Below are 22,848 nucleotides of genomic sequence, written 5' to 3' on the forward strand. Positions count from 1 at the left end.
AGTCCTCCCCATTTTACCTTTACGCTGAAGATAACGCCCTCCGCTGCTGACGACCGCGCTGCCAGCCATGCTGCTCGCCAAACCGCTATGCGGAAAATTGGCCGAGGAGCGTCGGGTGCTGTTCGAACTGGAGCAGGCACTGCTGGGGCTAACGTTGCAGCTGTTGGCGCCGCTGCTGTCCGCTGTGGGCAACAGCAGCGATCGACAGACAACCAATTCCACTTGTGCATCCAGTCGACTCTCGTCAATAATATCGTAGACCTCATCCGCACTCTTATTATGCAAGCTGCGTCCGTTCCACTCGATGATCTCGTCGCCTGATCGTTGTTGAATTGATGAATTCGTGTTTGTTTGTTTGTATGAATGTATTATATGCAAACGATTACGATAAGCACAATACACATAGACAGACAAAGAGAGAGAGAAAGAGAGAGAGAGAGAGAGAGAGAGAGAGAGAGAGAGAAAAGAGAAATGAGTAAGTTGAATGAGCTGAATTGAATGTTTGCTGTGGGGATGATCGTTACCTGGTCGTATGCAGCCCTCAAGATCGGCCACCGAACCGCGTTTCACCTTCTCCACAATGGCGCCACATGGGCCTCCGATACCGATGGGCTGACCGCCGTTCACCTTTAAGCCTAATATATCTTCACCATCATAGTATTTACGTAATATCATGTGACCAATCATGCGGGTATTATCCGCGGATGTTTGCCAATTCACCGGATTCTATAGATACATGTTTCGATATGTACACGCCGAGTGGATGGACGGACGGTTTTTGGTACGGTGGTGGTTGTGGTGGTTTTTGGTTGATTTGGTGGTGGTATTGGATGGGTGTTAAACGGTGTTTGATCGGGTGTCGGGATGATTTCGTGGATGTCAATTTTGCATAGATTTTATATTTTTATATATATTTTTTTTTTGTGGTGTAGCGGAATGTCGATGATCGTATGCAGGAAGTAGAATGGTTTATAGTTTTAGATATGCACCATACAAAATTCTTATAGTTATCTTAGACTAACATCTTATAGTTGTTGATTGAAACCAAAAACAATAAATTAACAACAATTGAAATAATATGTAGTTGAAAAAACATTTTGTACATTTGGTTTTTTACATTCAGTTTCACTTTTTGGTTTTTGTTTTTTTTTCCTTACACACTAGAAACAGTTTCTACGAAAGGCTGCTTGGATATTGTAGTTAGATAGTTTATAGAATAGTTATCATTCACATTTTGAGTTTGAGTTTAGTATTAGACCTACGTTGAGAACACACACGTTTCAATTCGATTATCGAAATTAATGAAAGATCTTGTTAAAGTTGAGTTCGGTAAATGCATAAAAATATGTGTTTTGTATAACGATTACAACATTTATTAGACAATAGCATGCGATACGATAAAGTGCAATTTCAATTAGGTGTGGACAATTGTTATTTAGGGATAATGGTGTTAGTAAGGAATTGGAACATGGAACTGGTACTAAGAACGTGCTCTAAGGGGAAACTCTGTGAGGATTGACTTAAGTCTACGGCCCTCCATGCAAAGGGATTTACAACAATCAACAACAAAAAAAGGTATTCAAAATGTTTAAGCATGCGTTTTGTATGGGTTAAGATATGTCAAGTTGTTTTGGTACTGTAAATGGCTGGCTTATGGGTTATCAAATTGGCAGAGAATTTTGTTCAGTGTAGCCTAAATGTTAACTAAAAATTTTGGGGTAAAGAGATTTCGAGCGCTAAACAGGCGATATAAGATATGAAAGGTAATCAGACGTATGAGAAGAACAACAAACATAGTTGAAGAGAGAAAGAGAGAGAGAGAGTGGGAGAGAGAGGGAGAGAGACAGACAGAGATAGAAAGGGAGAGTAGAGACATAGAGCAGAGATAGAAGGCGGTAAAGATTTAAAGTTGTGGACATGTGGCTGGAGTCAGTAACACATACAATATTGACAGACAGACAAACTGACGGACAGAGAGAATCCTGTGGGACCACAAGGAACACACTCAGACACTCTACACAGACACAATGCAATTTTGACGGGCTTAGAAATTGAAAGGGTCTGTTTTCTTTTTCTTTTTTGTTTTGCTTTTTTGCTTTTGCGTGCGCTTTACTTCGATTGCTGCTGTTGTTGCTTGCGGCTTTTGCTGCTGCTGCAGGATTTTTTGTACCTTGGGGCCATCGCCACGGTTCGAGTCCTCGCTGCTTGTAAATGTGCTGCTCGTATCGATGCCCGAGTCTTTGGTGGCCGAGTCCTGACTACCCTGTCGCTCGGCATCCCAGCGCGCCCAGTCGCCGTCCAGCGGCTGTTGCAGCTTGGCACTCGTCAGGAGCGTTGCGGCGCCCACATCAACGGCCGTCGAGGGCAGGATGGTTGTAACCGGCGGCAGTGTGCCCAGACTGCCGGATGTAGCGGCTGTGCTGCCCAGCAGCGTTGACGACTCATCATCGTGTGCATCGAAGCGTACGGTCTTCTTTATTCTACGCTCGGTGAATCGACGCGAATCCTGCGCGGCCGATGATGAGGATGTGCTGCCCGTCGGCTCATCCCAATAGGCAGCCTCTGTGGAGCTCAGTGAACTGCTGCCCCCACCGCCGCCACCACTAGATCCGCCAGCGCCAAGCAGTCCCCGTTCTCGACTCAGGCTGCCCCTGGCTGAACCGTTAGATGTCGCCGACATGGCGCCACGCTCATAGGGAATACCCAGACTTGCACCCGCTGCAACACCCACTCCAGCACCGGAACCAATTACAATTTGCGGCTTGTTGTGATGTGTCTGTGGATAGTAGCTGCTGCTGGTGCTGCTGCTGCTGCTGCCGCCGGCACAGCCGCTGGCCGCGGCCAAGGGCGGTGCACGACGATAGGCGCCACCACCAATAAGACCAACACCCGAAGCAGCGCCAGCTCCCACAGCAACGCCAACTGCTCGTTCGTGATTGCTGCGATTCAGCGAGTTGCGCTGCTGCACATCCAATCTTGCTGTTCTCGTCAGCGGATATTGTTCCAATCGCTCGCGATGTTGCAGCTGCAGCTCGTAGCGATCACGCTGATCTGCCGAGGAGTAGAGCCGCTGATTCGTATGTCCCAGCAGGCGGTAGTCACTCGTATTGTAGGAGCCACCGACGGTTAGAAGATCGCGCTCGTTGAGACTGCGCTGCTGGCGCCAAGGTTCCGTGATACGCACTTGTAGACGGCCGCCTGTAGATGTAGGATGTACTAGTAATGGTTGGCATATATACTCTTTTTGACTAGGGGTTTGTATTTATTTATTTTATTTTATTTTTTTTGATTGGGTTTTTGGGGTCTAAGGGGTGGAAGTAGTACTTAAGAAAGGGGCAGTTAAAGAGACTCTAGTTTGTGTATGCTGGGTTCTCAATTCGCTCGGATTTGGGCTTGCTTCGCTGTGGCTGCTGCTGCTGCTTGCCTGACATTAGTTTGTTGTCCTTTCGGTTTCATTTCGGCGAAATAGTGCATTTGATAATAATATAATTTTGTGATAATTGATGTGGTTGTTTTTATGTTAATGTTATTGTTATTTTGTTCATAAAGCATAAAATATATAATATTTAAATAAAATACGTATGGGCGTTTAAAGACTTATGTACGATTATATGTGGGCTACTATTCTTAGCACCTATCAGAGATCGAAGTACATTAATTTAGGTTAACCTATTTCTGTAAATCACTGTATTTAATTTTCAAAATATCCAGTTTATTAAAAGCGAACAGCTGAATGCTGCCTGTAAACATTTTGCCAAATGTTTTATTTGTAATTTTTTAAGTATGGTCTTTTTTTTATTTGTATATAAATGAATTACTGCCAGTCTTGGCAAGATGTGCTTTTAAATTCATAATTTAAAATTTTCCTCAGCTGATATGTATGCATTCTGTATTAAGCATTCCAACAACAGAAACTTTTTACCGGGCCGATTTATGGTGATGCTTTCAAAATAACCGATTTGTAATCTCCAATCTTGTCAAATATATGCTAAGAATAGTTACGGGGACAGCTGTATATGTTTTGCTTTAGATGCATATCAGATGTTAATAGTATATTTATGTATTTTAGCTAGTTTGGGGGTATATACATATACATATACCTACGTTGAAGAGAGCTGTAGACGGTGCCAATGTTAAAAAGCAAGAGAACTAGTAACTTGGCAAACGGTTTTTGACCTAGCCTATAAGTCGGTTGAGTGTAACATTAAGATAAAGTTTTCAGATGTGCTGGGGCTTTAAAAATAGTTCCAAAAAACATGCCAGACAAGGCAACATCGGGATTATTATAGTGCCTGGGGACTTGGATATATAGTTAAATATATCGAAACATCTAAAATACTATACTTATCTGTTGAGGCTAAGATGATCAGACATTATATTGCTTAGAGCTAAATACAATATATAAATGAACGTTTCGGCCTCAAGTTAACTAATGATTGGCTTTGCTCGTTTGCATGAAGTGAGAGAAGGGCGGCGGGGGGAGGGGGGAGGAGCCAGAACTGTGATTGTGTTTAAATCTAATCTGTTAAGTGATGTGTAAAGCATGTTCAGAGTTTCTTTGTGTTGTTCTTATTTATTTATTTTTATTTTTAAGTAAGGAGGAAACAGGAAACAGCGTTACGATATCCATGCAAATTCTTCACGTAGTTATTTTTTCTTTCTTTTTTTTTTGTTGTTTAAATTTACATTTACAATTAATTAAATGAAGTAATTAAAGAGAGAATTAAAATTGGAAAAACAAACGTAAGGGAAATTCAAAAAACATTTATGTGTACACAGCGCTTCGAGCGAGAGTGTGTTTGAGGGGTGAGGGGTTTCCAAAAACGAGTGAGGTGAGAGAAGTCTTAAAGCAACAGAAGAAACAGTAACAAAGATCCAGGGCAGAAGACGCGGCTAGGCGCCACTTTCCCGGACCCTTCACGTACACGTACACGTACAAAACATCAAATGGAAATAATGCGGAACAGGGATAAAGTCTAAAAAGTGTGGACTGGATTAAGTGCTCAAAACGAGGAAAAGTTTTTGTAGGAGCGATAGACAGATAGAGAGACGACATAAATTGTTAATTGTACATTCCATTTTGTGACTTTCACAAATTATAAGAAAATTATAACATATAACCATAAAAGACACACGCAGTAAAATGCCTTAAAAGTTTTTCATTTTTTTCATAATTTTTTTTTCGTTTTCTTAAATTTTTTTTTTTTTTTTTTTGCTTACATTTGCATGAATCTGTAGATCGCCGGGCGAGAGATTTGATTGGACACTTTGGACGGCGCCAAAATTACCTGCTGTTGTTGTTGTTATTATTATTGCAATAAATATTGTTGAACAATTTGGGAAAATTTTTCATTTTGCATAATCGTTTGTGGCGGGCATTTTTTTAAGTGGGCAATTATTTGAGTTTTTTTTTTTAGGGCGCACATTGGAGTAACAAATAGAAAGAGAGAGTGGAGAAAATATATTCATATTTAATATAAATAATAAGTTGGTGAAATTGATTTGGCAACACATTACTTAGTTGTATATAGACTTAGGCAACTTAATTAGCTTACTGCTTAAGATTTAATTGTATTAAGTCTAAATAACACTAATTAGCAACTATAAACTAAATGTATATTTGTTTTCTTGTCATTTTTATCAAGTTTAGCCATAACTACAATTGAATTTACTTCGCTACGAGCTGTGGGCTCTGTGTTATTTGCATGAAAAACGCAATGCGTCCATTCTTAAACTTTACACACACACACACACTGAAACCTAGTTTTATGCCCCACAAAAAAACACACACACACACACACAAACATACACACACACAGGCGCAGACTCACTCACACGCATATAGTTGTCCTCCTATTGTGGGCTATACCCCTGGCACACTTTCTTTTGACTTTGGTCACGATATAAAACGTTTATTGTACACGTAACGACGACAAAATAACGCAGAAACAACAACAAAATATAACAAAAAAAAAAAGAAGAAAAAAATTACATAAAAACAGCAACGACAACAACAACGACAACGTTTTACTGTAAACAAAAGAACTCACGAAAACAAAACAAAACTAAAGTAAATAACACAGTTGTACAATATTTAGAACTTGATTTTAAGGTCCCCAGAGTGATCGGCCAGCAAGGCAGACCTGGGTCATGTTTGGCTAAGTTTAAGTTGAAAGTTTTTATTGCGATTTGATACTATTGAAATCTGAGGATTTTCACATGAAAGTCTGGCTTCAAGAGCTATGTTTTATTAAAATGAATTCTCATTAATTGAATAGTTTAACAAATTTGAAAAAAAACCACGATTTTTTTAATATGCGGCATAAGTTGAATACTATATATTTCTTTTTTAATAGTTTATGTTTTTATGATATGATAATGAAAAGTATTTAAACTGAGCATAAATTCGCTTCAATTAAGAACTTTGGATTTTTAGATGTTTTTCATCTTTTTGTTTCTTTCTGCAATATGTGAAATATATTTGAAATATCATTTATATGGATTATAAATATACATATACATATGTGCATAAATCTGTTGATTTCTAATTTAGCAAAGCGACTTTATAAAAAAAATGTATAATTTATGGCAAACATATGTCTCTCGTTGTTGTAGCACAGTGTTTTTTCAAAGTCAAATGCCGAAACGCACGCACAATTGCAGCAGGTGGAGAAGGAGGGAAGCACAGTATGTCGACTGTATGCCAGAGCGAGAAAGAGCATTGCGAAGAGACGGCCAAGACGTAGAGGAAAAGATGGCGCAAAAGAAGGCAAAAATCAATAATGTGTACAAAAACACGGACGCTCGGTCGTTGCTGGCTGCCCTTTGCTGCGTGCGTGTGTGTGTGTGTGTCTGTCTTTGTGTGCTTGTGTGCGTGTTTGCGTGTGTGTGTGTGTGTATGCGAAGCTATGCACAATCATCGCATTGTGCCAAACGCACAACAACAAAAATGTTAAAATCAAACAAAAACGGCGCCTCAGTTTGTGTTTGTTTGTGTTTGTGTTTGTGCGTGTGCGCCACTCTTGCTTCCTGTTTTTATATTTTTGTCCATAAATTCTAGCCAAGTTGCCTGCGAGAGATTGCGCCAGCAGAGGCTGGACAAGGGATGGTGGGACGGCGGCCAGATATGAGGGGGGGTCAGGTGACGAGGTGTTTGGGCAATGCGGCTGGCAAAAGCACAGCAGGCGAGAACAGCTTGTTCTATTTTTAAACCAGCAGGCAACGCACACAAATAAACACAGGACACAAGCCCACACACACACAAATATATACATATATATATATATGTATATAATCGTATATATATATATATATATATATATATATATGGAAAAACAGACGCAGGCGCATAAATAGCACAAACAACAAGAGCTACGCACAAAAAGGCGTTGGTGTTGTTCGTGTTGTCCCTTTTGCCAGCCAGCCAGCCAGCCTCAATGTTCGCATTAATGTCACTCATACGCACAGTTGCACATGCACATGCACAGGCACACGCACGCACCCACATAAACACACACACACACACACACACACACACACAGTGACAAACGTGTTGTTGGTCAACATTTTAATTAAATTTTTCTCATTCCTACGGCGGCTGCATTCGCTCACATATTTTTAAATAGAGCCACAAACAAATATACACGTCGAGTGCGGTCTATATTTATTTACTTATTTACAGCTTGGCGGCCATATGCGACATGTTTCGCGTTATTTGCTGCCGTTTGTGGTTGTCATTTTGGCCATTTCATTATTTGGCTATTGATTTCGCTTTATTCATGAATTAAACTTAGTTGACACAAAAGAAAAAATGTACCAAAACTGTTGGCAACCTTTTTTTGTATGCTCGCTAATCGAAATGCAAATAAACAACCAAGAGCACAAAGGACCTTTTTTTTCTTACGCTGGCAGGCAGCTGTTGATGGCAAATGATGCGGAATGCATGATGAATGCAGTTGCAGAAGCTGTTTTTGATAGGACGGCTTACCATCTACCGCCCTTGATGTATACCAGAGAGCAGAGAGGGTGAGTAAATGAGTTAAAAGGTATCATTCATCAAAGCGCTGAAAAGTATGCTATAAATATGGCAAGCAATACTATTTTTAATACTGGCGGTGAACCCAAGAAAATAACAGCTCAAAATAAGTGGAGAGGATTGTGGCTAAGCTGAAATAGCTGCCAAATCAATTTTCAATTAAATTTAGTGCAGAGTTTTAATCAAATTTTAGGAATAAGCGGATAGGATTTTTAAAATCTGTTAAGCTATTATTTGCAGTATTCTAATTATTGGAATTGGAATTAGTTTTGATTGAAATTTATCAATATTGAAAACGTATATAGGAAAAGTATTTTAATATAGCATACGATTCTTTGTGTTTGCGAAGTAATCAGAAAGTGATCTTATTGATATTAAACGTTTCAGATTTACAGCTCAATACAGAAAAACATCGGTTTAATTTGGTTTTTAGTGCTAGTCGATATCTACAATAAATAAGTGTACTACTGTTAATTGATACTTATATATCAATTTATCAAATATCGATCATCTGATATGGCTCAATATCTATGAGATTAACGAAATGACTTCTCTACACACTCAAGCGATTTTTTTACAGTGTATTTCTAAGGACTCATTTTTTTTTGGCAACGATTAGGTTTTTTGTTTGTGGTTGTTTCTCTTTTTACTGGCAGTTTCAGGTTTACTTTGGCAAATGCCTGCAATTTTTTGTTGTGGCCTGTGTTGTGTGCTAATCTATTTGCATTTTGCATTTAAATTTTTCCATTGCTGGCTTTTCTCTATTTTTTTTTTTTTTTTTGTTTGCTGTCTAAGCATTTTTTGTTGGTGTATGTGTGTGTGACAGTTGTTGGTGTTGAATGCAAGCTGTGGTTAGTTGTTGTTCTAACTGCACTAGTCGTGATCGCCACTCACCTTATTATTGCTGTTTTTTTTTTTAATTTAGTTTGGTAATTAATCAGTTATTGATTTGTGTTTTATAAATATTGAATTGGTCGTTTAAGGTGATTAATCCAATTGAGCTGCACCAAAAACAGTCGAATTTATATTTAATAGTACTTTTTATTTTGCTATAATTTGTGATTCACTTGTATTTTTCATTGTTTTTGTTGGCCAAACGCGTCGCCTAATTTGCAGAACAAATTGTGTGCTTTGCTTAAGCATGGCCTAAACCCACAGACACATCCACAGAACAGCGAACAGAGTGTGCAGGGACAAGGAACAAGCAGGTAATCGCGTGGCTGTACAGTAAACAAATCGTAAATTTTCCTATATTTTGTTTTCACCTGTGCCCTTCAGCACAAAAGGAAAAGGCAAATAAAACCACAACACAATAATAAGTATACGAATAATATTTTTTTTTTGCCCACGCAAGAAAATGGCCTAGGCGTATACATATATATGTATATATATATATATATATATATATATATGTGTGTGTGTGGCTTTGGGCGCATGTGGGTGCTTGTGTGTGTGTGTGTGTGGCCATATGCAAAAGCGTCAAACGGGCGCCACAATTTGCGCAGTTTTTGGGCTGACCAAAATTTGATTTATGCCTTGATTCGATTTAATTTTGATGGCCAACTCCAAGCTGGCGATCGCAAATTATATATAGATGAATATATATTTATATATGTTCCATACGTCTGGCACTGCTTTAACGAATGTGACACGACACTTAAGCAATTGTAGTCGAATTAGACTGGCACCGTTTTCACCTTACAAGCAATATGGCGATTTTTTTGTTATTAAATTGTAATTCATTGATTAACTTGTGTTTATTCAATTATTTGTGGTTTGATTTATTCAACTTTTTTCTTTGCAGCCTTTTTGTGTTTTTGCAACATTTTGCACATGACTTGTACCTTTTTCAGGCATTTTTGAATTATATTTATGTTTTCTTCTTATTTGTGACACATTTAACCTTCACCGTGTTTGTGAAAGTTGTGAATTATTTATTGCTCAATGTCAATTAATTGCACGACTTATTATCACACACACACACACACACACACATACACACACACACATAACAAACGAACTTTGTTTTTCTTTTATGTATGTATTTTTTGTTGCACACTTTTCTTTTTTTTTTGCTCCAAGGTTGTTTTTAGCGCAACCTTAGCCTTACATTTTTGAGGCACACGTTAAGTTTCACTTTGGATTTCTCGCACATGTTTTTTTCGCGGCGTTTTTCACGAAATTCGCTCCGATTTTGCGCTGTTTGCCATTATTTTATGGTGTTAGTATTATTTTTGTCGTTTTCTGTTTTATTTAGATTTTTTTGCGACACGTGCGATTTTTACGACGAGTTGTGGCCCGCAGCGGCTGTTTACTCGCCTTTAAAGTTCATCGAAAACTAATTTCGTTTCGATTTCAAAAAAAACCTCAATGGAATTTTGCTTTACGTTTTCGCTTTCCTTTAGCGCCTACCCTTGTTGTTGTTGTTGTTGGTGTTGTTGTTGGTGCTGGTGGTAATGGTGGTGCTGGGAGCCTACAACATTTCCAATAACAATGTTACAAGTTCGCCATATTGTTGTTGCTGCTGTAGCAGCACTTTCCCATGGCGCTTCCAATGCACAACTAAAAATAAAGTTAAGCGTGGCCATAGCGACGACAACAGCGACGTCGACGTCGACAGTGACGATGACTGCGACAGCGACTGCGACGGCGACGTTGACTGCGATAACATTGACAGCTGCTGCTGCCGCATTCTAGGGTTCAGTCGGGGTTAGGGGCTACCCCTGTTTTCTCTTTTCCGTTTGCCTGTTGTTGTGTTTGTGTGTTTTTGCGCTCTGTGTTTTCCACCTCCAAGGCGAGTGGCAAAATCAGCGTGTTTGTCTTTGCTTTCCAGCGAGTGGTTGGGTCAACCTCAAAGCCCACACCACCCCCCCCCTGTCCCCCTGCCGCCCGCAGTCAAGCGTAGGCGAGCGCGTGTTGGATGCTTGACTAACTGTTCTGTCTAACTGGATTGCAAGTGCATTAGTTGTTGTTGTTGTTGTTGTTGTTGCTGCTGTTGTTTTTGCTGCTGAATTCGTAGTAAAGAGCATGACGCTGCAGCAAATGAAATGCAGTGAATGAAATGACGTCGCTGCCCCCAAAGCAGGCTTTTGGGAGTGAAGTGAGCAGCGACTGCTGAAATCTGATCTATGCGCAGATATAAATACAATGTGCATGGCGTCATCAGAGTTACAGTTACTATCGATGGTAATACATATATAATTTATATAATGTATATATTAATTAAATAACTTCAATGACAGCTCTTAACTGATCTTATTGACCGATCGATTCAATCCAATTTTCTTCATAATATTATGCTTCATGGTTGTAAATAATTTGTATCAAATATTGAAGAAAAAATTATTGAGAATGATAAAGAAATGAACATAATATTTTACTCATATTGCCTACATTGACAATTAGTTATCAAAAAATTTGAATAAAATGCACGTCAGCTGAAAAGTTGCTTATGCAAAGGCTTGCCAAAAATAGCAACTACGACCAACAAAGAATTGTCATAGATTAATTGAAAAGATAGGATTATATGTATGCATAATAATAGTGCAAATTAAATTTCATTCAGCTAGTTCCCAACCAGCTTGAAAGTAGAGTTCTAAATAAATTCACTCAAATAGCAAAAACATATAACTATAATTCTCTATTTCACTAAACGAGGCACATAAAATCAGGATATACAACTAATTTAGTTTAAAGAACATTTCACAGTATGCGCAACCCCTTGACACAGTGCAAGCAACTCCCAATACTTCTCCGCACCCGCACCCACTCCCACTAAATTCGGCAACCCCGCTAAGCCGGAAGGTCGTGTTATTTCTAACTAACTCAGAGCAGCAAATACATTTTTAGGCTTAAATCAAATAAATTTGACATTATGCGCGCTCATCGCAACATCATCAGCTGCTGTTAAGGCCATGGAAGAGCCAAAGAGATGGCATTGCGGGGTTGCGGTGGGTGGGTGGGTTTGGTTGGGTGGCCTATGGCGGATCAAATGGTAGGGGCTGAGTAGGCGGACAACGGCAAGCAAATGCAGCGCATGCGTTTTGCCATCCATTTGTGTTTGTTTGTGGGAATTTTCCAATTTGTCGCTGGAAGCAATTCCAGCGCATGTCGCCTGCGTTGCCTGTGACTATTGTGAATCGAGCACAGTGGTGAAATAGCCACACACTGTGGTGAACTTTCGGCAGCCGCGTGGTTCTGTGTGGTGATTTTCGAAGGGTAGGCGCCGGTGCAGCTGCACCGAGACATACGCTAGACCAGCTGCAACAAGCTTTGAGTGCAGAAGAGGGTGGGGGTGGGGGGTCGGTTGCGTTGTGTTGCGATTGTCTCAGTATGGGGGGAGGAGAGTGTTGAGAGTGTAGAGAGCTACCGTATCAGTGGTTAAGGTACCGTTGCAGTTGGCAGAGTTTTGCACACAACTTTCAGCCTGCCTGCTTATCGACATTGTTGGGTAGACCAAAAACTTTGCGCCTAATTTTATGCCACAGTTTCTAGCAGCAGGCCGCGGCAAACTTGGCTGCCAGACAACAACTCGCACTTGGTACTTTATTTTTGTTTTATTTTATTTTTTTGTTTTTTGGGTGGTTGGTGGGGGCAAAGTTGAAATCAATAATTATTATATGCTAGTTTGCGCTGTTGGGTGGGTGTGCTGAAGGGGTGTGGCAAGTGCAACATGCTTGCCAGAAACTTTGTGCACGCTAATGTGCAGCAATAAAAAAGAAGGCAAGAAATTTAAATCACCCGTCGCCATGTTGCATGCCACCACATGCCTGCCTGAGCCTGTCTTGCCTGTCCTGCCTACTTATTGAGGAGGCTGGCAGCCAAAGTGCCAACAAGAAACTTTCTAATTAGGATAATAAATTTGGCCAGCAACGCACTTGACAGTGTCGCCGGCGATGTCGCTCAGCAAAACATGAACCAAGGCAACAGTGCTCCCCCCCCCCTATCCCCCTACCCCACTCACCACCTACCTTTAAGTAAAGAGCAACTATTTTGATATCTTGCGGTTTGCCTTTGGCTACTACAACTACCACTACAAGTACGGTTGGTGGTTGGAAAATGTGTTTTCGGGTCAGCTGCTGCTCTTCAGGCTGTGCCCCGTTGCTGCATATAATTTATGCTGATTGCATTTAACGGCCAGGAGCACAACAAAAACAGAATTGCTCGCCTTAAAAAGTGTAGGGGGTTCAAAAGTGAGCACTTGTCGCGGTGCTTTTGCCTGTTCTCCGCCCAGTCAACAATTTATTTTTATTTTATTTCGTTCATGTTGCCATTGCCACTGCCTGCTGCCGCTGCCTGCTGCCTGCTGCTGTTCAGAGTCAAGTGGCCCCAAGATAAGCGCCTCCAAATGTTTCCCTAGCAAAAAGAAACTATGTGTGTGGTCCGCTTTCTATTTTTGCAATGTGGTGCATGCAACTTGCATTTTCCTTTGTGGCATTTGAAAAACTTTTCTTTGCCCAACAAATTTTCACAGTGAGAAATTATGTGGAAAATTTAGGACTTCCTTTCTAACGGCCGCCAGCTGCAGATTACGCTATAAAAGCAGGTCAGCAAAATGGCCATATTCAATTTGCCAGCTAAAAAAAAAACTTAAATCGAGCTTACTTTAACCGCCAAATAACTATCTAAATTTACAACTAGCTTAGGTAAAGACTTAAGACTTAGGAGGATAGATGAACAGTCAACAATAATGGAAAAATATTAAATATGTATGTACATAAAGAAAACATATAATTTTTGGTTTAATAAAAGTGTTAGAAAATCTGATGGAAATTGTTGAAATTGTTGCTTCAAAGAACATTAATTTAAATGTTTGTAAGTAGAAAGCCAAAAAGATCTAAAGGAAAAGACAACGCACCAATGAGAGACAGCAGTGTGTTACTTTTTTGAAAAGATTTCATAGATATATAAATATATATGCACATTTAGATTTCTATATATATATATGAATATATATCTATATATATATTTTGTGATATTTAATATAAATATTATTATTTTCTTAACGAGCGAGTCAGAAGAGTGTTTTGAGAGAGACAGAGACAGATACAGAGATAGAGAGAGAGAGAGAGATACAGTAAGAATTAAGAGTTTGATCAAAACAGAAAAGTTTTCTCTTTTTTTTTGTTTTTTTTTTTTAAACGCCTAAAATGGACACTTAAATTTCTTAAATTGGAATCGGGGTTAAAGAGACACAGCGATACAGAGATATATATATAAATATATATGTATGTAAATATATGTATAGAGAGAGAGAGAGAGAGAGAATGAACGCTAGCGCGATCAACAGTTACATTTACAGAGAGAGAGAGAGAGAGAGACAGTCAGAGCGATAGATATAGACAGAGATACAGAGAGACAGAGAGAGAGGCATAAAAGTGTGCAAATTGGAGAAAACGCAAAAGCTCACCATCATAATCGCTGCCAGCGTTCACAGTATGCGACTGCGACTGCGACTGCGCCTGTGCGGCCATCAGATGACTCTGGAACTCCTCCTCGGAGCTGCTGAAGGATCGCTGCTGCTGTGACGCATACTGCGCCCCGGCTAATGTCCGGCGCTGCTGCTGCTCTTGCTGCTGCTGATTATAGGAGGTGGCATCCATTGCATGTCCCCCGCTGATCGTCAGATTGCGGGTCAGTGGCGGTGGTTTTTGATACCCACCACTCATTTGGCCAGGTTGCTGATGGATTTGTGCGTGTGTTGCTGCTCCTTGATACGACTGTTGCTGCTGTTGTTGTGGCGGCATTCGTTGCTGTTGCTGTTGCTGCTGCTGCTGCTGATGCTGCTGCTGATGCTGCTGATGTTGATGCTGACGTTGCTGTTGTTGTTGCTGCTGTTGTAGGTGTTGCTGCCGTGCAGTGAGTTGTTGCTGCTGCTGTTGCTGGGGTGCCTGTCTCTGCTGCTGCGCCATGTGTTGTTGCTGCTGCTGTTGCTGCGGTTGTTGTTGCTGCTGTTGTGAATGTGACTGCTGCGGCACCTGGCTAGGATGCGCCAGATGTGGATGTTGTCGCATTAATCCGTCCAATTCGCCCTGCAACGAGTTGAAAACACAATTTTTAAGTGTATAAGCCAAATTAAATCTGAGATGCAGATTCTTTCATTTTTATTTATACAATTTATGGACTATTTTTAGTCAATATTTAATAACTAAATAAATTAAATAAATATATTTTCTGAGAATTTCTATTGTAAAACAGTTTCAAACACCTGTTCACTGTAACTGATCGCAAATGAATTTGTTATTAAAAAACAAACTAAGCCTGAAGAATTTAATAACTCAAATCTACTGAACTATGTAGCCCATTTTAATTAATGAAAACTAGCGGAATTCTTTCGCTTTTTCTCAACTAAACTATTTGCCCTGTCGCCTTAATTGCTGCAAAATTTTCTAAGTGTTTTTAACAGACTTGTTTAAATTTTTACATTAATTAATACGATAACTAGAAGCTGATCAATTTGTTGCATAATTTATTGCCAAATAAAGATTTTAATTCTTTTGTCAATTATTTTTATGATGTGCATTTTTATATTTTCCTCTATGATTTTCCTTTATTTGGTGATCTAGCTTTTGCAATATTTAGTGAATTTGAGTGAAAGATTGTAAGTTTAAAATGTTCACCTGATAGTAACGCGGATCATCCTCGGGATAGGCTCCCGATCTCTGCGGATGCTGCTGACCATAGCCCTGTTGTTGTTGTTGCTGCTGCTGTTGGTATTGTTGTGCCTGCTGCGGGTTCATTGGCTGCATGCGTTGCCGCTGCTGCTGCTGCTGTTGCTGCTGGCCGGGACTCATGGGCTCCATGCCGCTGTCGGAGATGGAGAGGCGACGATTCGTGGGCTGCTCTTGCTGTGAGTACTGGCGACGCAACATGCTGCCAGCTCGCTGCATGGGCAAGTTCTCCTTCTCGGCGGCACTGCGCGTCCGCTCCAGCTTGGGCCGCTTATCCGTCGTATCGTGCGGATCCACAATGGCCTGCTGCGAGATGTCCTGTGCAAGCAATAAGTGAAGGCAATGTAAATATATAGCTTTAAATTGGGCTTATCAGCTTGCCACTTACGCTGCTGCCATCGGGCTCGATGCGTCTGATGAAACCATCTTGTTGCACCGCGGTTTTGTTGATCCACTGGCCCGTCTTTGAGAGCAGCTCCTGTTTCTTGCGGCACAGAATGCACACCCAAATTACCTAAAATTATAGAAAATATTCAGTTTTACTTCAAATTCAATAACTGGATATTAAGATTAAGATTAGATTGGAATTAATATAAAGACCCAGAAAATTTGATTTTAGATTAAAGAGATAAAGAGATTAAGATTAAGATCAATTGCGATTTTATTACAATAAAAAGCAAAAAACCTTTGAACGAAATATGGAATCAAGCCCAAATAAGCTCCTTATCTAAGTTCCTAAATAAATATATAGATGCTAATGAATTTCACAATAAGAGATATAAATCAAAAAAATATTTCTAGAATTCAATTGATTTCTATCTGATGCAATATACAAAATATGAACACAGTTACTTTTAGGTTACAGTCAACAACAATATTCTCAATAATAAACTAGTCCAGAGCATGGAACAGGACGATAGGATGCCACATCGGCTCCTAAGACCCATCGAGGTGCTTCACATCGCCGGTGACCGCGGTCAACTTTCCTTTGGATTACATATGTTGAGCGTGGAGATCGCGAATACTTTTCCGGCTTCTGCTGTTTTCAGTTGTGGGCACCCCGATGGTCTTGGGCCTGGCTGTTTGAGTGGAGTGAGCGGGACGAGGAGGTGGAGCATGAGGAGGGACTGTTGCAACTGGAAATTCAAGGGATTCACATGTCGCTCGTATTTCAAGCCGCCCATTCTAATGACAGTTGAATATTATCTGCATGGCAAATTGAAATTCTATTTGGCGGTTTTTTTTTACCATGCCGAAAATTGTTAAATTTTGTTCTCATCGTATTTTTACCTACTACACGTACGTATATCTGACTATATGTGTGTGTGTGTGTGAGTGTGTATACATGTGCACAGTGTGTGTTAATATGTATGTGACATCTTGGCAAGGCTTCAACGAATCGTTTGGCAACGTGGCCAGCAAATGATAAGCCCAGGCGAGAGCCAAACCGTCACGGCTCACTGAACAAAATAAAAATTGAAAGAAATACCGAAAACGTGTAATTGAAATGCAATGCAATGTGAAATGGTGAATGTGAAATGTTAATGGTGTGCCAAAATACTAAAATGCTTGCTGAACGGGCCCCAAACGAATTGCAGCCAAAATTGCTAAAAACTTTGCCTTGAACTGAAAGTCAAACTAGAAAACTTGTGAGAAAAAAAATGGAATTTAGTAGAACTTGTGTGATGAGTTGCAATAAATTAACTAGATTTGCTCAAAAAGCTCCCAATATTTGCCAAGTGGTTCTCATTAGTGAAGCAGATAAAATTTGGTTTAGAAACTAGTTCAAAATTGATAACAATGAATATAGATCGAGTATTTATGCATCGTGAGCGGATTGTGATATATAGCGACTTCCTGAATTCTAACAAGTGAGAAAGCTCTAGCAGAGAGAGAGAGATCCTCGAGGATATTCCCTGAACCCAGCTTTTAGAGATGCTTCCTTCTGCATATTACATGTCTGCACAAAACCCTTGTACAATTTTTAACCATAAGGATCTGGAGCAAGTCCTTGAGAAAATATAAATATAACTAACGTACTCAACAAAAAATCCTTTCTTTCCATTTAAGATTATACATATTCAATATATGCGCAAGGTTTAAGGCTCTAAACACCAGAAACCGAATTTCGCGAGTCTCAGCTTCTAAAATTACCCTACAAAAACTCGGCATCTGATTATAGAAAAGTACCTAATATTATTTTAAGACTTATTATAAAATGAGAACTTCATCAGTTCATTTGAAATGTTATGTTAAGACAAAGCAATTATTAATAGATCTTTTTACACCCACTTCTGGCTTAAAATTTCTATAATGAGTGTGGTATTTCATCAAGGGAAAAACTATTTAAAGCGCGCTTTCTTTGGTGGCCTTTCAATGTCAAAAAGCAAGTGGCAAATGGAACCCGCGCGACCATTGAAATCTAAACGCCCAATAAATATATTGACTGAGTTTTATTGTCGCGCGTTGGCGACACAGACCATTATTTATGCGTGGTGCACGCAGAGTTTTGGGGGGCAATTGGTAGTAGCTGGCCAATAGGGCTGTGCGATGGGCGATGGGCGATGGGCCCTCGCTTCAATGAGCAGCAGCAGCAGCAGCAGTTAGCAGGCAGTAGTCAGTAGTCAGCAGACGCCAGTATAGCTGGCGACGGAGTGTCATCCAATTTATCAATGGCTGGCTGGCAAAATAAGCAGGACTTGCAGAGTGTCGCTGTCATTTTGTTGGCTACACGCGTCGCCGAGTGACAGGCGCGTCTAATGGCACTTGAAAATTGCCAACTGGAAAATGTGTCAGGCCCGGCTGTCAGCTGAGATGCACACACACACACACACACACACACACACATGCACACACACAAGCTCACATATACCCAACATATACACGTCTAAAACAAAACGTTTTACTTTAAGCATGTTAACATTTTTATTATAATCCAATTTATTTTAGTCGGCCTTCTGTTTTGCTCTTAAAGTATGTAATATTTTCAATACGGTTCTTGAACTATACTTTTGAGTATTTTGTTTATTAGTGGGAATTAAAACGGGGAACTTAAGCTGGCTAAGCGACCGACTTCTATGGACATACTTCTATTGTAAATATTGCGTTAACCAACTTCTTTTCTGAAGAGAGACTGGAGCACAGCAGAGAGACAAAGCACTTCTTTTCTTTCGATCAAAAAATTGTATGGACAAAGTTTTGAAATTTTACCTTGTAGCTTTTGACAATTGACATTTATTTCATATTTTCCGTATTATTAATTGTGTTTTTATTCATCTAATGATATGTGAGACAGGTTGAACTTAAGTTGGCCTTTCACAAAATGTACATAAACTAATGTGTTGAGCACATACACAGTTTCTTCTTTGTACACATTTTTCTCAGTGTATATAAGCCAGGTGCGAAGAGGGTAGAGTAGAGAGAGGGCTAACAAAAATAGAACACTTACCTTGTTGCTGCGCAGCGTCACTTTGCCGCCGCAGCGAGCACAGCAGCGAATATTGCAATAATGGCAAATGTGGCCAACGCCATCGGCAAACTTGGTCTTAAGGCAAATGTGACAGGTGGCATCTAGTTCGACGCCGGCCTTTTTTTGCTGCTCGGATCGCTGCCTGATTTGCATCTCCAGCGTGACAACTTCGTCCTGCTTGCGGCTGTAGAAGATGCGTTGACAGTCCGTTAAATTGCATTGTTATGGGGCTTATCAGCCAGCTGTTACCAGCTCACTCACCGCATTATCTCGTTCTGTTGGTCCTCCTCCTGTTTCTGCCGCATAAGGACATTCTCAATCTGCATGCGCTCGTGTGGCGTCAAATGCGACAAATCGGGCATCTCATCCATGGCTAAAGACAGCTGGAGCTAAACTGTTGCTTTGAATGTTAGTTGTTGTTGTTGTTGCTGTTTGTGCCGCGGCTTTTGTTTCGTTGGTTTAGCACATAAATACTAATTGTAGTTGCACTAATTAGTTAATTTAATCGCTTGAATTTATGTATACGAGTATATAATTATTAATTATTTATTATTTAATTTATAGAATTTGTTTGGTTGTTGGGAAATTTTAAAGCTTCTCTTTTTATGTTTAAATAGATTTTGGTTTTGAATGCAATTAGGCAATATTTATAAATATAATATTTTATTTATTTTTTTATAATTATTATTATTGTTATTAAATTTATTTGGATTATTAAACCATTCTGACAGAAAATCACAGAGCAAATTTCTAAATTTTACTTTTTTTATTTATCTTATATTTGTTATATTTTTGTTTGAAAGAAGTTTTTTTGTTTTTATAGATGTTGGTTTTCTGGTTTCTTTTTTTAGACTTTTGGAAATTCGTTGAAACTTTTTACAAAGGTGCTGATCAGTTTTGCAGTTTCCCCTTTCGCTAAGCACTTGGATGATGTTGTTGTAATGTGTGTTGTAATGTGTATGCCAGTGAGTGAGATGTGTGTGTGTGTGTGTGAGTGTGTGTGTCTGTGTGTGTGCGTGTATATGTGTGTTGCACTTTGACCTTTTCAAGGTCAGTTCTCCTTCTCAGTATTTTTAGGTCGCTTTCATATTAAGAGCAAAAATTTTAGAAATTTTTTAACTGCGCCTCGATTCTGTTTTTGTTTCATTTTGTCAACGCTCTAAAACGTTGCCTTGCCTTTGTTGTTGCTGTTGTTGTTGTATTTGCTGGTGTTTGAAGTATTGAATGCGTTTGCAGTTGTTGTTCTTGTTGTTGCTGTTGCAGTTTAAATGGTTGTTGCTGTTGGTTATGTTGCTGCCGATGGTCTCCTTGTTGTTGTGATGTTGTGTGTGGCGAAGCCATCTTTGATGAGCAATTTAAAGCATTCGCTATTTATGCAGAAGAATTTCAGTAGTCAGCACTACAAAAGAGAGATAAGATAAGATATAAGAACTGATTAATTTATAAATAGCGAAATATTATACAAGTGCTTTATTAATGTTCTCAACAGAGTGTCTTGTAATGTAAACTAAATTGTGCTCCTATGAAAACGAAATTAAATAAAAGACCAGCTAATTTGCGAATTAATCGCACAAATATTCCTTTCTGAATTTGTAATAACAAATATGGAACTTATTACTTAAATAATATTGAAACAATTGTTTACCACCGACAATTATTATTTTGTTATGAGTTTCGACAATTTTTCGAAGCGTCGAACGGAAATGAATTCCATCTACAGCTAAACTAAATTGGAACCAGACCAGTTGTAATTAGATTCTTTGGCACGTTTCTGATAAACACAAAATTTCGATTAAAATGCTAAATCAAGCTGCAGCTGAAAAGTAGGCAACAGTTTTTGGCTCTAACCATTTAATTAAAACTCGAAATGAAATGCAGTCTGCCAAACTCGAAACATATGTATAAACAAAACGGAAATGAGAATTTTAACGAGATCGAGCTGAGGACCACGAGCGGTGGCATGAAGAGGGCTGTTTAGGAAGGCAGACTGAACACAATACAAACATATGTAACAGTAAGTATTTATGACCATCAAATAAAAAGCCGCAGAAACAAAAGGGCCGCTCCACAATAGGTGCGCGAGAGCGAGAGAGAAAGACAGAGAGAGAGAGAGAGAGAGAGTGGAGGAGAGTAGTGAAGAGTAGAGCAGCAAAGCAGCTGGTCACAGGTGCAGAGAGAGAGGGATTGAGAGCTGTGCTGCTTGCGGTTGACCCGGTGACGCACGTTTAAAATGCGAAAATATATACGAGGCCACACACACACACACACACACACTCACACACACGCAAATGCATGTAAAAACGGGGGGAGAGGCTTGGTGCAGAACTATTTATGTTGACAAACTTGCTCGTTGGGGCGCGCAGGACTGAAAAATGCAAGCGGAAGCAAACACTTCCCCGACCGAAAGAGAGAGAGGAAGAGCGCGCACAGAGGGTAGCATATTGGAAGGTGGGTTGGGGAATACTCTTATAATAGATGCAGGATAAGGAAACTGCAGCAAGAGCCTCTTATGCGCCCCATTTCCGTCCACATGTGTGTATATTTTGCTTATCTGCAGATTGAAATGCGGCTTTTACGCTCTTGAATTAACTTATTTCATAGATGGCGTTGATAAAATTAAAGCAATGATTTGGCAAGAAACCACAAAATAGAAGTAGCACATAAGTAGTAACACAGTGGGTTGGGCCAAGTTACTTGTATTAATAGGATATCGACCTCCATGTCTCAAGCGATTGCTGTGGCTGACATTTTAGAGTAGCATAGAGCAGGTCAGGCTTCAAATGTGGCACAACACACATCAGCAATGCAGATGAGAGAACGATTTCTGAACGTTTTCTTCAGTGTGTAACTTGGAAACAGTTTGCAGCTTATTTGCAATTTAAAAATCAAATCTGTTTAATCAAATAATCATTCAAAAACAGATTACTATATATATATATACATATATATATATTTTCTACTAGCTTGAAACTTTGGAATTAATAAAAATAATTAATTCAAAATGTAATTTTTTAATCAAAAAAGTAATCATTAATTAATAAGACTATTTCTTCAAATAAAACTTAATTATTTTATAATTTCTTCTTAAAATTAATTAAATATATATATATAATATTTTAAATATATATATTATATAAATAATAGGACAGTTCTTAAAGTTAATATAGATTCTTATACAGAGTATGAATTAGAAGAGTAAAACATTTAAATTTAAAATAAAACAAGGTTGAGTTCCTTAAGCAGTTTAATAGTTGTTCGAAAGCATCTAACGAGGTCAGTAAAAATAATTTCATAAATATTTGCTCATCCGAAAGCAAACTCGAAGTGCCCATTGATAATGTAACTGGCACATTGCTAGCCTTAAGACAACATACACACACTCAGCTGGAGCTAGAGCCGCAGGCAAACAGGTCTTGACACAACAAGACGTCTGCACACTGCTCACTGCCCGCTACCTCTCCCCAACCCCACTTCTTAAGCATCCCTATTCCGACCGCTGTCACAGCAGCAATAGTTCAGGCGAGATAATATTATGTTTTCAGGGTGTTATGGCCTGTTTCGAGTTCGTGTCGCTGGCAGCTCAGCTCCGTTGGGCTCATGAATTGGTAATGCAGCAAATGCAGCAGAAACAGCAACAAACAACAAATAATAAACAGCAACAACTACAGCGACAA

General features: G+C 39.4%; 1 protein-coding gene across 1 annotated transcript in view; it reads right to left on the bottom strand.

Annotated features, from left to right (window-relative positions):
• LOC6568200 (rab-3-interacting molecule unc-10) overlaps positions 1-19,682 on the bottom strand; it is a 35,144-nt gene extending 15,462 nt beyond the window's left edge. The window contains exons 1-8 of the mRNA XM_043214772.1: positions 19,436-19,682; positions 19,154-19,358; positions 16,094-16,219; positions 15,655-16,023; positions 14,445-15,066; positions 2,171-3,198; positions 525-726; positions 18-317 (exon numbers count right to left, since the gene is read on the bottom strand). Coding sequence (XP_043070707.1) covers positions 18-317; positions 525-726; positions 2,171-3,198; positions 14,445-15,066; positions 15,655-16,023; positions 16,094-16,219; positions 19,154-19,358; positions 19,436-19,545 — 2,962 coding nt within the window. The 5' untranslated portion in view covers positions 19,546-19,682. The remainder of the gene's footprint in view (positions 1-17; positions 318-524; positions 727-2,170; positions 3,199-14,444; positions 15,067-15,654; positions 16,024-16,093; positions 16,220-19,153; positions 19,359-19,435) is intronic.
• Between the last annotated feature and the right edge of the window lie 3,166 nt (positions 19,683-22,848).

This window comes from Drosophila grimshawi, unplaced genomic scaffold (genome assembly GCF_018153295.1).
Source record: "Drosophila grimshawi isolate 15287-2541.00 unplaced genomic scaffold, ASM1815329v1 contig_311, whole genome shotgun sequence".
In the NCBI taxonomy this organism is placed as follows: domain Eukaryota; kingdom Metazoa; phylum Arthropoda; class Insecta; order Diptera; family Drosophilidae; genus Drosophila; species Drosophila grimshawi.